Source organism: Triturus cristatus, chromosome 1_2 (genome assembly GCF_964204655.1).
Source record: "Triturus cristatus chromosome 1_2, aTriCri1.1, whole genome shotgun sequence".
Classification (NCBI taxonomy): domain Eukaryota; kingdom Metazoa; phylum Chordata; class Amphibia; order Caudata; family Salamandridae; genus Triturus; species Triturus cristatus.
In genome coordinates, this window is record NC_140580.1 from 451,757,250 (window position 1) to 451,774,855 (window position 17,606).

A 17,606-nucleotide genomic window follows, 5' to 3' on the forward strand; every position below is an offset into this window, starting at 1 on the left:
CTGTTTCTGTTAGGTAATCCATTCCTATTGTTTATAAGTGAATGTCAGTAGTTTGTCTATGGGCCCACACCTTGACCGATTTCATAAGGCATCCCTTACAATCACACATTGACTTCTCATTGTCATACACCAATACATAATCCATCTCCAGCTAACCAAATCTGGAGTGTTATCATTTACCCATTTGTGGGCTATATCCCTGCTGGCCGCATTCAGTCAAACGTTCATCAGCATGATTACACAAGATAATATTTGGATAAATGTAGATCACTATTAGCCCAGTAGGCGAGCAGCCTGAGGGCATAGCTTCTCATACACACCAAATACACTACTCAGTTTTAGGTGGATAGTCAACCAATATGTATAAATTATCATGTGATAATAGGTAACTGAGACCCCCCCCCAGCACCATAAACCAATTGGACTGTCAACTAAACCCACTACATTGAGCCTTGACAGGTTTTATTTATTCTGTGAAGTATTTTAGATTGGATGAGCCTGAAACTAGATTGAATGGAAACATCTCTCAGACGCACTAGTACTTCATTCCAATCCCCTTCTTCCCAGTCACCTATATCTCTGGCCCAATTTTTACACCGTCTGTAATGTTTCAAGTAAATTGTTATTAATCGTCTTATGTATTTTGGATATCGCCCCTTCCTTAAGATATGGCCAGATGTATGACCCTAAATTGCATGCGCACACGGATTTGCGACCCTTTTGCGCATGCAAAATGTTACAGGGCCATGTACAATTCCTAAATAATGAGTCTTAATTTATTTGAGACTCGCTAATTAGGAGTTGCGAGTCGCTATCAGGAAGGGGCGTGCCAATGGCATCCCTTCCTAATAGCGAGTCTCTGCCCTATGAGGGAATGTTTTGCGACCGCAATTGCGGTCGCAAAACACTCGCAAATTACCACCCTCTTCAAGAGGGAGGTAATGGAGTCACAAATGCCCCCAGGGGACCCCTTCCACTTTGTGACTGGCTCCAAAAATATTTTTAAGGGCAGGAAGTAGTCCCAGGGACCACTACCTGCCCTTAAAAATTGAAACTAAAACGTTTCATTTTTTTTTTTTAAATGTATCCCGTTTTCCTTTAAGGAAAACGGGCTGCATTAAAAAAAAACTGCTTTATTGAAAAGCAATCCCAGACATGGAGGTCTGCTGAACCCAGCAGGCCACCATCCTAGGGAGGGCCAGCCATTCCCAATGGGCACGCAAATTGTGAGTGGCTCATTAATATTCATGAGCCTCTCATTTTGCGACCCCATTGGGAATCGCTAACAGTGTCTCTGACACTGTTGTACATTTGCTTTTGCGACTTGCAGTTTTTTGCAATTTGTGAGTCGCAAAAGCAAATGGTCGTACATCTGGCCCTTAGTCTATTAACACACAGGCTTCAAACAGGGAGTGGGCCTGAACCTCAACCCATACTATTCTGTAGATTTGTAGGGCATGTAAGACTAGTCAGTAATCACATTTCGGCTAACTCAAACTCTGTCATCAATGTAGAAAATAGTTTTCAATCCATGTGAGTGCCATCCTGTTTCCCAGCTTCAAAATCGCTGTGGCCTGTGATCATTTCTGTTAGACGCCTCACCCAATAGGGTACCTGTGTTCGAAGGGGCTTCTTTCTTCAGTTTGCTTTTCCAGTCCACCGCTTTTGTTGCAGTAACCCAGCCCTTGATCACTGTGGCCATTGCTTGCGATAGACTATCTGGAGGCCTACCACAATAAAAGTAGTGCAGGTATGTATTTGTGTTCATGGCCAGTCTGCACAGGCTGACCTGTCTTTTAAAGGTCATTGTCCTGCTACTCCCTTGTTTTTAAACCTCTGTTAAGGACGATACCTCATGATTCATCTCAGGATAAAGACATGGTGACAGCTTATTGAGAGGTATTCCTTATTCATATATGCAGATATGACTACTATTAACTGATAATTAGCCAACACGCTGTCTTTCATAATGGTGATCTTATGATTAGTGTTCATAATTATTCGGGCTGCTGCTGTAGTACATCTGTGCTTTTTGTGCCATGATGCATCTATACAAACGAAACTATAATTTGTACTTGCAATTTTGCTCATTTTAACCAACCTAATGGGAGTTTTTATTTGTGCTTAAATAAGATTGACAGTGATAGACCAAAGTGAGGCTGGAGACTTCAGAAAACAAATTTCACCAACTGGCATTTCACAAGATACTGACAAAATGAATATTGATAGTGATCTTCAAAGTGGACAATTGGACAATTGTATTCAGTCTGAGGTATGCTTTTTGCGATTAGAATATATACTTAACACAGCCAACATTTTCTCTTTTTCCTTGCGTGTGCAGCTATGTAGACAATCAGGGTCTGTTCGCAAAGGCATTTTGAAGTATATAAAGTAATTATGCATTACAACTTCAGTACTCGGAAACGCTTTTGTGAATTGGCCCCTATGCATTTTTTTCAGGTCTATCCATGGCATTGTCTATCACATGTCCTGTTCATTTTTACGTTCAAACATAGGTAATGAAACTTTCTAATTTTCTACTTGTACTCAGGACCATTGTAATTATGCAAGAATGGACGACCCAATTATACTAAAAGGATGACTCAGTTATGTGAATTATGCTTCATGTTATGCCATTAAAGACACACTACTCAGCACATTCTGTGACATTTGCATGTAGCTTTTTTGAGATCTTCAGACTTTAATATCAAAGGGATCCTAAGCTAGAAAAAATACATAGAAGTCTCAAGAATCCAAACTATGTACATGCAGCAGACCCTGTTCAAAATGTAATTCATCAGCACTTTATGATTTTGTCCTGAATAGAAGCAAATGCATCTTTTAATAGTTCTTTCTACCTCTCAGAATTCAATAGTTTGGGTAAAACACATACAATGTGGCCCTCAGTATAAAATTAGCATGCATGTATCCACTTCTTTATTTTGCACATCCCAGCTACCTTTTAAAAGGTGTCATTATTTTCTGGTTTCATTGTGTTCTCTCTAAAGCGCCTCATTAATTATAAACATTGGAGAAGACACTACCCTTCAGAATAGATTTGTAAATTGCATATTTATAGTGTGATTGTCTAATAGGGAGGCCTACCAAAATTCAAGACATCATACCTCAACCCTTGAAAAAGAGATTCTAAATATTTGGGATTTTCCGGTATAAGACTACTTCTTGGGAAGATCTTGCCACCTAATCTCTTTGTAGACTACCATCCCAACACCTAGGAAGTGTGATTTCCTACCTAGCGGTACTGAAATAACTTTGGGCACATATCAAATTCACAGATACTGGGTGAGCTGGAGATACATCTGCTCTCATTCATTGTCTTAATTTTATCTGTAGAGTTCATTTAAGCGAGAACAAAGTCCAGGGAGTGCCAGAGCTGCCCGCGTTTACATAGTTTAAAATTCAGCATATGCAAGAGTAACATAAGAAACAGTATTAGGTATTGGTGAACAGGAGTGAAATGCGGGGTACAGAGTGAGCTCGGATAGTCAGTTGATTAACTGTTTTATGACCCTGCGGACGTACAGTGCAGATAATAAAGTTTAATCTTTCTAAAGACAGTGCATTGATTTAGATGAGTTTGTTTTGATGAATAAAGATAAATCGCATTCCTAATAATAAGATTATATCTTTATGAAAGCAGTGCCTTGGTATAGGTGTACTTATTTAGATAAACAAAGATAACTCAACTAGGAGGGTATGCTATGCTCTGTGCCTTCTGGTGGATATGACAGGCAAATGTCAGGTGCCTTGTCAGCAACTCCTAGAGCCCAAACTGGTTGCAGCTAGTTAGGTGGTTCAGCACACTGTCTATTCATATCTATGGTGAAGGAGCCCAGGGTACGTATTACTGATAGGGCCCACGACCCTGGTCTGCACTATTGTGCACCATTAAATGGGTGTGCCAGGCGTAGACAGGGTCAGTCCACTATATCACAATTGCCTGTGCTGTTCCCAGCACATCTGTGAATCGTGCTGACCTGAGGACAGGGCTCTAAAGTAAGACAGACTTGCTGTCTGAAGCTTCCACTCTGCATGTATTACAAAGAAACCCTGTGGCATGCCTTCAGGGAACACACTGACGGGACGCCACCTCCGTGGCACAAAGTCGGTGCACATTCTGGCTGGCCTCTTGGCCTCTGCACCTGCATCTGTAATATGGTGTGGGTGCGAAGGCAAAGTAGCCCCAGGCAAATGAGGGAATGCCCCTTGATATCGCACCAGTGCTACATGTGTGCCAGTGCAATTTGTATTAAAAAAGGGGTTGCACTTGTGTCTTCAGCCACTAAACAAAGTGCTCAGGACACACCCAATGTGCCCAGAGGGAATTTCTAATAATTCAGCCCCAGGATGTCAACAAAAGACTCTGGACCACCAAATAAGGGAAACATCAGTCTCCAAAGCCTGTAAAACTGACAACTGTTGGACCAAGGAGCACACCTTATTTCTTTCCATCTTGCCAGAATGCTAAGGGACTGAATAGGTTCACACAAGAGAGGGGCGGAGCCTGAGAGTATTTCCATTGTTCTGTACAATAGCAACAGACCTGAAGTTTATTTTTTCCATGAGTGCTTCAGAAATTTCCACCACAGGCCCTGTTGCCAGCCTAAAGAACATACCAATGCCTGTACTTGTCATAGGGCCCAAGGGTTTGGGGTGCATACCTGCTCAAGAGCAGCTGCTTTTTCATCTTTTCAACCCCCTTTCTCTCAGCTGATACCTCTCACCTCTCATCAATCAACATGAAGGATGGGCTTATATTGACAACACTGAGCAGCACTCTCCCCTGTATGACAGGGACCCACCTATTGTTGCGATTGTATGATTGATTCTTCCTAAGGATGGGTTCGATGTTCATTAGGCCCACCTCTGAATTGCATTGGTTCGATGCTCATTAGGTCCACCTCTGAATTGCTATAAAAGCACAGAAGCTTAAGGTGATCAAACGAGGGAAGGGTAGGAAAGGTACACCAGGGAGGGAGACCTGGAAAAACAAATACTATTATACAGTCCTAAACAAGAAGGGATAGTAATCTCTAGCTCTGTTCTAATATTACCTGTAAAAGAAAATAATATTTCATTCAGAAAAGTACCGGATATTTCTGCATATCTATAATCAGAGAATATAGTGTTTTTCTTTGTTGAGGAGCTGCAATATGAAAAGACACTTAATTATAGTCCCAACAGTGTTTTTCCTATGTTTAAATATATATATCCCTGAAAGCTATTTATAGTACCTACCAAAAGATATCATTCTTCCGACCTCACAGGGTATGAACCACTTCCAGGACTCATATACCCCTGTTAGCAAACATGACACGATAATATTAAGTAAGCTATGGCCTAAGCATCTTTTCTCCACAATAGAAATTGAGATATCGAGACACTCAGAAATATGTTTATGCAGCAGATGAGTAATGAAGAATTGTCATACTTCATTGTACTAGATGAACAACAATGTGGACGAACCCAATGAGGGATCCAAAGTAGGAGAAAATGACTCACTGTAATTCACAGGAATATTTAAAAACCCTTTGGTTTTTTTAAAAGAACCCTCACCCACCAACCTAGTTGGTGGCATGCTTCATCATAGGGTTCCCAGCTGGGTCGCACTCGGCAGTCCACCAGAAGACCAGGTTTCTCAAGTGGAAGAACCTTTAGGTGCACAAGGCCCTCAAATGCCTAGCACACATATGAATGCACTGGGCTTGGTGCCAGCCGACCCTGAAGAACAGAACACTTCCTCTTCAGAAGAAGAGGTAAAGGGAGGTGAATTACCAGACCCGACATCTGTTCCTGAGCCTTGGAATGATTATGTGATTCCAACATCATCCCCTCCTACGCACTTGCCTTCAGACTCTCCCCCAGATGATATCGGGGGATTTCACAATTTAATGCAAAGGGCAGCCAACATGTTCCACTTACCCATTACTGTAAAACAAACAGAATGTTTTCTGTATGATTTTAAAGAGGACACAAAGAAAGTGGTACGCTCAATTCCTATCATCGACCATATATGGCAGGAGGGCATTAGGATCATGAAAACACCAGCATCCATACCACTGGTACTGCCTCGTGTAGAAAAGAAATATAGGGCTCCGGATGTCTCTCCATCTTGCCTTATTGGGTATCTGTAGCCAGATTCTGTCATCTCCCAGTCTGCACAGAGACGCTCGAAGAACCCACCCGTCCGCTCTGATTACTACCCCCCAAGACAAAGAAGGGTGTCGGATGGACATTCTGGGGAAAGGGATTTCATCATTGGCAGCTGTAACAGTCTGAGCAGCAAATGCTCTAGCCGTTATCGGTTGCTATGACCGTCAGAAGTGGTCTGATATGGCAGGACTGATAGACCTAATCCCAGAGGAAAACAGACAAGATGCACGCAAGATCCTGCTAGAGGGTGAGCGTGCAGCTTCAGAAACAATTGACTGTGCCCTTGACATAGCAAATACTGGTTTTAGGCAAAAGGAGTGGCTAAAAGCAACTACCTTCAGACCTGAGGTACAAACAAAAGTTCTTGATATGGCTTTCAACGGAGAATCACTCTTTGGAAAGCACATTGATGAAGCTTTGTTGGTGATAAAAAATGATACGGACTCCGCAAAATCTTTGGAAGCTCTGCAATACAGAAGATTACCATCCAGAGACGCTAGAGGGCGAGGATCCGCCACTTAAAAAGGAGGATATCAGAGGGCTCAACAATATTAAACATACCAAAATCAATATCGCCAATCGTACAACCCTCCATCGTATCTTCAATCATCGACAACTGGTTTCTCTCGCCAGGGAGGCCGCAAGCGAGCACCCCAACAAGACTGTGACTCAGGCAGAAAACAATGAGTATGTCATGGTACCATCCCAACTTCCCTCCCTGTCCGTGGGTGTGAACATCTCTGCTTATGTACAGCAGTGGCACAAAATAACATCAGACCACTGGGTGCTGGACCTAGTCACCAAGGGTCACACTCTAGAATGTATTCAACGGCCACCGATCCCTCCACCAAGGGGTCCCCCTCCCCCTCGTCTTCACTTATTACGAAAGGAAGTCTTGACCATGTTCCTCAAGGAAGCAATAGAAGAAGTACCATTCACTCAGAAGGGAAGAGGTTTTTATTCTTGTTTCGTCCTAATAATGTAGAAGTAAGGAAAATGGAGACCAATTCTGGACCTAGGAAAACTCAACATGTGTCTAAGGAAACAGACGTTCAGGATGGTAACACTCTCCGATATTCTGGGATGCTTAAACAAAGGAGTTCTCATGACTTCGCTTGACATGGAAGACTCCTATTTCCATATCCCAATCCACCCAAAGCACTGGAAATATCTACGTTTCACAGTGGCTGGTACCCACTATCAATTCAAGGTGCTCCCGTTTAGCCTAAAATCAGCACCACAGATTTTCACCAAGCTCCTGGCGCCAGTAGCGGCTGCCCTGCGGTTTCAGGGGCTTCAAGTTTTTCCATACCTCGACAATTGGCTGCTCAAAGTAGCAACAGCGCAGGAAGCCGATCAAACAACGAGAGCTTGCCTCCATTTGTTCAACACAGTGGGACTCACCCTAAATAGGGAAATATCAGTTTTAAGTCCAACTCAAGTAATATCTTTTCTGGGAGCATCCTTGGACACCGTTCAATGCAAGGCGTTCTTGTCTCAAGAGAGACAGATACGTCTACAAAGGCTGGCAAAGACCATTTAAAATAAAGGGTCAGTTTCTGTACGAATGTTCAAATTGCTCCTGGGGGTGTGCGCTTCAGCAATAAATCTGGTACCTCTAGCCAGACTAAAGATGAGGCCTCTTCAGGAAGAGCTGCAGAAACAGTGGCAGCAAGCTTTGCGATCCTTCGAAGATGTAATTCGGATCACAACACGGATGGTGGAAACACTACAGTGGTGGCCTCAAGTGACAAATCTCGTTCAAGGCCTAACATTTCTTCAAAATGCCTCAGACTTCATTCTACCAACAGACGCCTCCATGGAGGGCTGGGGAGGTCATCTGCAGGACTTGCAAATCCAAGGCAAATGGTCTTCGGAACAGAAAAGGCATGGAACCAACAGTTTGGCGCTCAAAGCCATATTTCTATCTCTTTAAGCTTTCCTGCCAAGAATAGCAGGCTCCTCAGTGTTGGTCCGTATGGACAATACAGCCAGCATGTACTATATAAACAAGCAAGGAGGAACAAAATCCATTGCGCTATCTCAAGAAGCTCAGGAATTATGGGAATGGACAACGTACCATGGAATCTCGTTGAAGACCGAACATGTCAGGGGTCTGCAAATACCCTAGCAGACATGTTAAGCAGGTCTCAGTTCAGTTGCCATGAGTGGGAGCTAGAACAATCCCAGTTGAACAAGGTCTTCCAAAGAAGGCGAAACCAGCTTTGGACCTCTTTGCAGTGGAGGAGAATTCCAAATGTGAGTATTATGCCAGCAGATTCCCACTGCCAGGGTCAAGGGGGAATGCCCTTTTAATGCGATGGTCAGGGATATATGCCTACACTTTTCCCCCTATCCCGTTAATTCCCAGGGTGCTAATCAAAATGAAATCGGAAGGTTACCACCTAATCCTGATAGCACCACACTGGCCCAGGCAATACTCGTTCCTGGAGCTGCTCCTGTTTTCGCAAGCGAAACCCATTCATCTACAACCATCCTCAACGATGTTATGGAGGAACAAGGGCCAAGTGATTCATCCGGATCCACACACTCTTCACTTGCACGCATGGCTCCTGAATTCCTAGAATTTAGAGACCTTAATATTCCGCAAGACTGTAGAGAAATCATTGCAAAACATCATTTGAAATGGAAAAGATTCTGCTGCTGGTGTAAAAGAAATAATGTTCATCCTCTGCAAGCCCCTGCTAAACAGGTTTTGCCCTACCTCCTCTCTCTGGCTAAATCAGGTCTCACTTTCTCTTCAGTGAAGGTTCACCTGGCTGCAATTTCCCGCTATAGGAAATCTCCTCAAGCTCCTCCTCTCTGTGCATCTAGTCTCATAAAGAAATTCATGAGAGGCCTTTTCCTCTCCTTTCCCCCGGTGCGTGCACCTCCTCCAGAATGGAAGCTCAAGGTGGTCCTAGCGCAGTTGATGAGAACCGTTTGAGCCAATTCACAAGGCGGAGCTCAAGTTCCTCACATGGAAGGTATCCCTTTTATTAGCTCTTACCTCTTCAAAGAGGGTGAGTGAAATACAAGCCTTTAAAGTAAAGGAACCTTTTCTACATTTTACTGAAAACTACGTAACTTTACGAACACACCCGACATTTATTCCTAAGGCACCAACACAATTTCACCTCAATAAACCTGTGAGATTGCAATCCTTCTTTCCAAATCCAATGGACATCAAAAGGTGTCTGAAATTCTATCTACAGAAGACAAAGGAAATAAGGAAAACAGATCAGCTCCTGGTCGCTTATGGACAAGGAAAACAGGGAACAGCTGTAACAAAGGCTACGATCGCCAGATGGGTCTCAGCCGCGATTCAGTTCTGTCATGAAAAGGCTAACAAGCCTCTAACAGCAAGAACCAAAGCGCACTCCACTAGAACTGTTTCGTCATCGGCAGCTTTATTTGCTGGAGTGACGTTAGACAAGATATGCCATGCTGCAGCATGGAAGAATGTCCACACGTTTACGAAGCATTATTGTTTACAGTCTACACAACAAGAAGATGCAGTGGTTGGTCAGGCGGTACTGTGGCATCTCTTCAAATAAGGTCAGCCTCTGAGTTTATGTTTAACATAAGAGGAAATCTTTCCTTTATTCTAATAAACGCATGGTGTTAATCTGAAAATTCATAGACAAAAGGTATATATTTATTTATATGCATCAATCACTGTGTAGGACTGTGTTTACAGGTGAACTTTCATGTATCATGAAGGAATTATCTCACCAGGGATGGTTGTATTTTTAGCATTCTGCTTTACTGAAATATTTAATGCATACATTTCAGATGAGATTTATGACTACTAGAAATGTTTCTGGTATATAGCTAATATATTGGGAGTTTAAGATTATATGTCTCCCACAGTCTGCTAATGACAGTAGAGTTTCAGGGTACTGCTTGCTATTCTGATTCAGGCATGTGAATCTATGAAAGATACCCCAATATTTGATAAGAAAATAAGTTACTTACCTGTAACTACGGTTATCCAGTATTGGTATCTTTCATTGATTCACATGCAACCCACTCTCCTCCCCGTGGAGTCAGTTCTCTTAGAATTTTGAGTTCCTTACTTCTCACGTGTGCTTAGAAAATCAGAAGAGAACTTGCCTCTGCTGGGAGTGTTCTGGAGGGTGCTAACAGCTGATTGGCTGAGGCCAACATTTGGTTCTTTTTTAAAAAGGACATAGATGGGCTACTATTAGAGGGCCATGGGCCATTTTATCCTACTTATTATTTATGGCACTGCTTCTATATTTTACCGTGGGACTCCCATCTCGATGACTGGGAATGATTCAGGAATGTGAATCTATGAAAGATACCAATACTGAATAACCGTAGTTGAAGGTAAGTAACTTATTTTCATATACAGCAAGACATTTATGAATATTTGCGTTTTATGTAAATACGTAATCAACTTGCGGGGTGTCCCAAGTGAACATAAAACCTAAATATCAAATTTGTGACAGTTTGTGACATACAAATAGGTTTCACAAATACAAAAACCACCATGCCATAATATTCAGTAGTAAGTCACAGCCATCTAGTACAATGGTATGGGCTGAGGAATGGTTCGTTTTGGGATTGTGTCGACGGCGTTTCGACCCAACCATCAATAGGGGTCTCTTCAGGACCTAACAGGGAGGGACACCTGAAAATGATAACCAGGGGATCAGTAAGTAGGTCAATAAAGGAGAGATGCAAGAGAAAACTACCAATGGTAGAAGGTTAGGTTGTTGTACCTGAAACAATGTGCATCAACTGTCAGAGTGATAAGTGTACACCGCAGGAAAGTGTATTGTAAAAGAAGTACTCACATGGGTCCCCGCCGGGCACTAATTGTGGAGGGAAATAAAAAGAACATGTGAGCTTAGATGTGGTTTGAAAAGGATCGCTTGGCTCATAAACGTGATACGCTGCGACATACCCCAGTGGGGGGAAGAGAACTGACAGTTCTGTCGGCGTAATGCTGGTATACAATGTCTGTAACTTTATTGACAAACCACGGGGATCAGTGTTTGCAGAAAGTATCTACAAGGGAAATCGTTGGCGAGAGTGAGAAACGCAAAAATCTATTGATGTGGTGTTGCCGGCAGCACTAATGTGTGGAGTGAAGTCCCAAGATTGTCTTCGAACGTAGACTGACCTCAGCGGTCCTCCTACATCTACCCTCCAACGTTGAATAGCAAAGAGGCTGACTACGGCAGCCTCGTGCACAGCGTACACATGATATTCTTCACACACCGCTAAAAACGGGTAAGCCACTTGGGACTTCGCTCCACACATTAGTGTGCAACATTTAGAAATATGACTAATCTTCATCCTTCAAAAGAATGATCATGCAGCAGAAGCCAGACAAGGGTTACACTGGTTGCCAGTTTAATTTTGGCTTCACATCAAGGTCCTCTGCATGATATTTAAGTGTTTTAGGACATTGCTGCATTTCCAGGACCAAGCAATAGTTGTGTGCACTCAGGTGAAGTTAAAATAGGTGAGGAAGATGCCCCGGTGCATTGGATTTCTCTCTGTGGCATTTCTAAAGTTAACTAAAAAATGGCTCAGATCTGAGACTTTTAGAAATAGATGAAAGATACTTTTATTCTAGTGTCCAATTGAAGGTCTCTGGTGATAGCAGGTGATTCTGTTTGACAGTTTAGCACACAGAGACAACAGGGGCTCAATGGTGTGCTACAAAAATGCTTATTAATGTTCTGTGTGGTATTAAGAAACTGCTGGTACCTTTCAGGACTACACATTGAAGAAGTTGATAGCTTCTGTACCATATGGGCCATCACAATGTCTTGGGTAGTTCCATCCTCTGGAAAACAGGTTTTGAAGTACTGTGACTTCTAGGAAAATTGCACAGGTTAAGCTCAATGCTCGAAGCAACTACCAATTTATATTGATATATTGTCATACAGTGTGTGGTTGATACTATGTGACTTTTCAGATAGTTTGGGGTTAAGGTCTGTCAATGATTTTCATCAAAGTGATGGGGATGTACATCCTTTACCTGGATGAAGCAAAATTAACTCTCTTTCAGCATTGTGGTCCTACATCAGTAATGAACATTTATTTGCGTCTAGTTGGTTGCTACACAGGTTTCCCACAAACTATTTACCAATTCTGTCATAATATTACACATTGTGACTATAGCTTCTAAATACAAACTACAACACCATGACTTCAGAGGCAGTAACAAAAACCCCGTTTCTCAGAGGTGTATGGTCTTGTATGGAGTCTTCCAGTTGCAGCTTTCTGTAAGTAAATTCCATTACCTGTAATATTTTATTGTCAAAACTAGGTTTTACCATCTTGGGGTCTGCATTTGTTATTGCATGAGTCTGTTTTGTGTTGAGTCCATTGGGGGTCATTTACAGTGTGACGAACAGTCCATCCGTCCACCAGGTCAGAGGCGATCATCGCCTCCACCTTCATAGACATCTGCACAGCTACTGAGAGATCCCATATGTAGAGTTCCAGCAGGAGAGAAGGTGATCTCAAGGCCTTTAGCTGCTGCAGTGGCTCCCTTAAAGGGAGTGCAACTTTGCCGAACAGTTGGCATGTTTGATGCCCTGGCTTGACAACGTGTTTTGACACCATTACAATGTAATTGTTTTCCATCTACTTGGAGGCTAGTGGGGGATTTCTCTGCCTTGGACTGCCATGCCTTCTATCGCATCCTGGGCTGAGAAATCTTGCGACAGTTGTTCTGCACTAAGTAGGGCAGGGTGACTGTCACTATGGCTTACTGGATCTGAGACAGATGGGTGGTCAGGTCAGAGGTTTACAATGATGGAGCCATGGGATGCCCCATCATTAGCATTCCAGAATTTTCTGTGAGTTTGTTGGGGAAGGAGATTCAATAATTCACAGGGGTTCTCCCCACCTATCAAATTCTAAATTGTCCCTGCTGCTGTTTATTGTTTTGTCGTCTGCATTAGTAATACAAGCATTTGCAATGCAATAGGCCTCGCATTTACGCTACTTTAAGCTATTGACATTGCAAATAATAATGCCTTTTTTTTGTTTTTGTTTTAAAACCATAAATAAAAGGCATTGTTATTTACAATGCCTATAGCTGAAACTCTCGTAACTGCGAGACCTATTGCATTGCACACAAACCACAAACAACAGAGGTCGATTCTGCACTATGAGAACTACAGTGACTACTAGATAATAGGGCTGCGCGAAACAGCATAATGTTTTTGCATGAAATTTCACCAAAATCCATGAAAATGCTTTCATAGCAAAAAGTGGTTTGCCAAAATCTCGCATCACTGTTTTTTTAAAACAAGTGGGCACCTTTTTAACAAAGGTCTTGCAAAGTGCAGGAGAATGGTTAAAGCAGAATTGTTCTTTTGGTGAGACGTTTTTGTGCAAATTAGTATTCTGTGTAATTTCAATAAGCATGAATAGAATTTCACCCAGGCCTAATCTTAACCCTAACCTACAATCGTCACGGCTGGAATCCTGCCCCGAAACAAAAGCTACAAACTGCACAGCTGGAGTTTAGGATCCATTTACTGGCCTGCAACCAACTTCACAGATGAATTTTAAACTCTTAAGCAAAAACACACAGCTCGATTTCACCTCCTGCCCCCCAAACAGACCTACATTCGTAAATGGATTTTATTATGAGACCCCAAACAGCAACGTACGATGTTTACCAGTGGTTTGCAGCGTTGTCATTGGCTTAGGGCAGGGGAGGGAGGCTGCCTGCGGCTGCTTCCTGTTGTAGGACGACACAGACCGACAACGTGGGATGGGCAGGCAAAGGTAAGTTAAATTAACGTTACATTTTTTTTAAAGAAACTCCCACGAGTCATACCGGCCGCGACTGGTCCCCATCACACACATCACTGCTGAGTGTCAGACCACCAAATACTAATTTACTAACAAAACTGCTGGATGCCTGTTAGACCTGTCAGCCCTTTGGGTGGTCCCTCCTCATCATTATTTATTTTGTCCCACTTCTGCCTCATACCCTATTATAATTTTTCCTTTTTGGGAACCACCAGACTTTTTAGTGTTGATGCAGGGTCAGGGAGCCATTTTCCCTACCCCTGGAACTTCTGTCTGAGGGCCTGAGACACAAAATGGTGGCCACCCATTGTCACCTGAGAAATAGCCAGAACACACTAGAGGTTTCTAGAACATTCTGCAACATTCTAGAACCCTGGGACAGAGGGAGGCAGTTTAGAATGTTGGGAGGCCATCTCAGGGAGGCAGTTGGTAGTTGGCAGTTGGCACCTGACTGGAGAGGAGAGAGGACAGAGATTCAGAAGGAGGAAGGAGTAAGGCAGCAGGGGTGGAAACCAGTGCTTGGAGTGGGGTCCAGAAACCCACCCTTGATGCTAGTCCCTACTGACCAAGCCCAGCCTAGAGCCCTGTGTGGGACCAAGACCAGGAAAACCATCTTAAGGACCTGAACATTTGGAACAGGCCTTACAAAGGAAGAACAGCAAGTTCCTGACCTGTACAGCAGTGTCCTCCTGGAGTCCTGACGTCGAGAAGCCTGGAGACCTGGAGCCCGAGGTGGAGAAGCGACACTGACAGAAAGCAGACGTCGTACCCGGAGCCGCCAGAGGTCGAGAGAGGGCGCCGACGGAGGTCGTGGAGAGTCACCGGAGGTCAAGTAGGAAGTCACCTGAGGTCGAGGTGAGGCGTCGACGGGGGAGTGAAGTCCGCCCTCCGGAGTCGCCGGAAACCAAGGTGAAGCGCGCAGGAGGTCGGGAGTGGAGGTCGCACTCCGGAGTCGCCTGAGGTCGAGGTGAAGCGCGCAGGAGGTCGGGAGTGGAGATCGCACTCCGGAGTCGCCGGAACCCAAAGTGGAGCCGACGGAGGTCGGGAGTGGAGGTCGCACTCCGGAGACACCCGGAAGCGGGGAGACCGTGAGCCTGTGACGCCGGAACACGACATCGAGCCAAGGCCGCCCAGCGACATCGATCCGGAGCCGCCTCACGGCACCGACCCGGCGTCAGGTAAAGCAGATCGACGCAACATCGAACCGAGGCCGCCCAGCGACATCAAACCGGAACCACCAGACGGCATCGACACGGCGTCAAGTGGAACAGATCGACGCGACATCGAACCGGAACCGTCTCACGGCGTCGACTCGGCGCCAACGGAGACGATATTCGCAGAAGGGACAGTAAGTGGTAGAAAGGGCATCTGAGGCCCTGTGGAGCCCTAAAAGACCATTCTAGGGGCTAGAGGGGTGTTAGGACCAGCCTGGGAGTGCTAGGGGGTGAACTGAGACTGGTGCAGGGACCTGTGTGAGGGACTGTGTAGTTGGGAGAGCCAGAACCTTAGGTTACCCTCATTCTACCTCAGCTTAGGCCCCAGCCTTGACCACTCTAGGTGGGACATCCCCAGGCCACCCCAGTGACCACAAGCTGTACTTGGGCATAGTAAAACCAAACTACCTCATAAATGTGATCTGATTTGCAATTGTTATTGATTGCTTATATTATTTATTGAAGGCGTTTTATTTATTGTCTGACTGTATTTATTCCTGCATTGTATTTATTGTCTGACAGTATTTATTTGCCCTCTGTATTTATTGCACCTATATTTATTCCGTGTTTATTTATGACCTGATCCTATTTATTGAAACCCCACTGTGGTATTATTTATTTGACCTGCTATTTTCAAGAAAAGTCTTATGGTATTGTATGTATGTTTTGAAACCTCCAACTAAGAGAAAATAAGATAAAGCCAAACTACTTTCTTTCATAATTTTTACGGTGTAGTGTCGTTTTTGGAACGGATGAACGCATGGTTATTGTGAGGGTGTGACGTACGCTTAACACGGTGCCTGACCCCCGACCGCTCGAGCCAAGCTACCATTGTGCTGGGAACCTAGTGACTGCTAACCCGGTTGCCCGGTTTCCAACATAAAATTGGTGTTCAGTGGTGGGATTGAGCTGTGCTTGTGTCCACTCGACAATAACTGTGGGTAGTCCATAGGCCTACACCGGGAGTTTTCTCCAAGCGGACTTCCTAATTTTGAGTTTTGTTTTTCCAAATTTACTTCTGGTGGTGGGAGGAGGTATTACAAAAGGTACCCCCCTGCATAGCTTCTGTAAGCAACTGTCTTCTATCCTGAGTGGGCAAAATGGAGTTTGTGTTGGAGGATGTGGAAACCTACACTGTGGCCCAACTCAGAGAGTTTTGTGAGCGAGAGGGGGTGTTTTGTCCCCAAGGTGCAAAGAAGGGTGAGCTCCAAACCAGCTTGAGGGCTTGGGGGGAGGCACGACGAGAAAGTAAGGCTGAAAAGGAGGACAGGGATGGAGAGTCTGACCGCAAGGGGGCTGGTTTGTACCAACCTGAGGTGGGGAACCTAGTAGAAGGGCCCAGAACACTTTCAAGGAAGGGCAGCAGTGTCTCTAGTGGCGGCTTATCAGAAGTAGAATTAACTGACCGGAGGGAGAAAAGACAGCTCACATGGAAGTTGGCGGAGCTGGAGAAAGAGAAGGAGGAACGGAAGATGGCTCACGAGTTGAGGCTCAAGGAGATAGATCTCCAGATCCTACGAGTCGGGGCACAAACTGTTCCCAATGGTGGCAGCAAAGACAAAGAAATCACCAGGGAACCCAAACCCTATCTGCCAAAAGACATAGTAGCTAGCTATAGTGCAGGGGATGATATCGCCAAGTGGCTAGCGGCCTATGAGGTCTCTTTAAGAGCCCATTGGGTTCCAGAGAAATATTGGGGAGGGGGGTTGTATAAATACATGCCTCCAGCTGGTAGGGATACATTATTGGCCCTGGAGCAGGATGAGCAGACCCACTACCCCACCATGAAAGTGGCGCTCGTAAGAAAGTTTGGACTAACACCCGAGAAGTACAGACAGAAGTTCCGGGGTAGCCACAAACTGGGCACACAGAATTGGGTGGATTTTCTGGACTATGCAAAGAAGGCATTAGAGGGTTGGATACAAGGCAGTGAGGTGAGGGACTACGAGGGGTTGTTTGATTTGATGTTGAAGGAACACCTACTCGAAAAATGTTTCCCTGAACTGCGTCAACACCTGGTGGATAGCAAGCTGACCAATCCCCGGAAGCTTGCTGAGGAGGCGGACATTTGGGCTAGTACCCGGGTGTCCACAAGGGGGACTGGAGGGGACTCTCAAAAGACCGGACAGGGCGCCCCCCAGAAGAAAGAGGGAGGGGAAAAGAAAACGGAGTTCTCTAAAGGCCCCCAAAATAGTTTCCAAGGGAAGGGAACAGGATTCACCCCTAGGGCTAACCCACCCAGAAACCCTAATCCTGGCCAGAGTCAGCAGCCAAGGGTTGTCCATTGCTACGAGTGCGGTGGTGTCGGACACTATAAAGGAGATGTGAAGGGCCCGAAAAGACCACCCCCTCCCATTGGAGGAAAGGCCCCCGGAGTAGCTAGTGTAGTGCTCGGGGAGGAGATGC

At 44.6% G+C, this 17,606-nt stretch overlaps 1 protein-coding gene across 1 annotated transcript in view; it reads left to right on the forward strand.

Moving 5' to 3' along the window:
• The window catches only part of CC2D2B (coiled-coil and C2 domain containing 2B), a 1,427,481-nt gene that overhangs the window by 689,816 nt on the left and 720,059 nt on the right, over positions 1-17,606 (forward strand). The window contains 1 exon segment of the mRNA XM_085622020.1: positions 2,134-2,272. Coding sequence (XP_085478146.1) covers positions 2,134-2,272 — 139 coding nt within the window.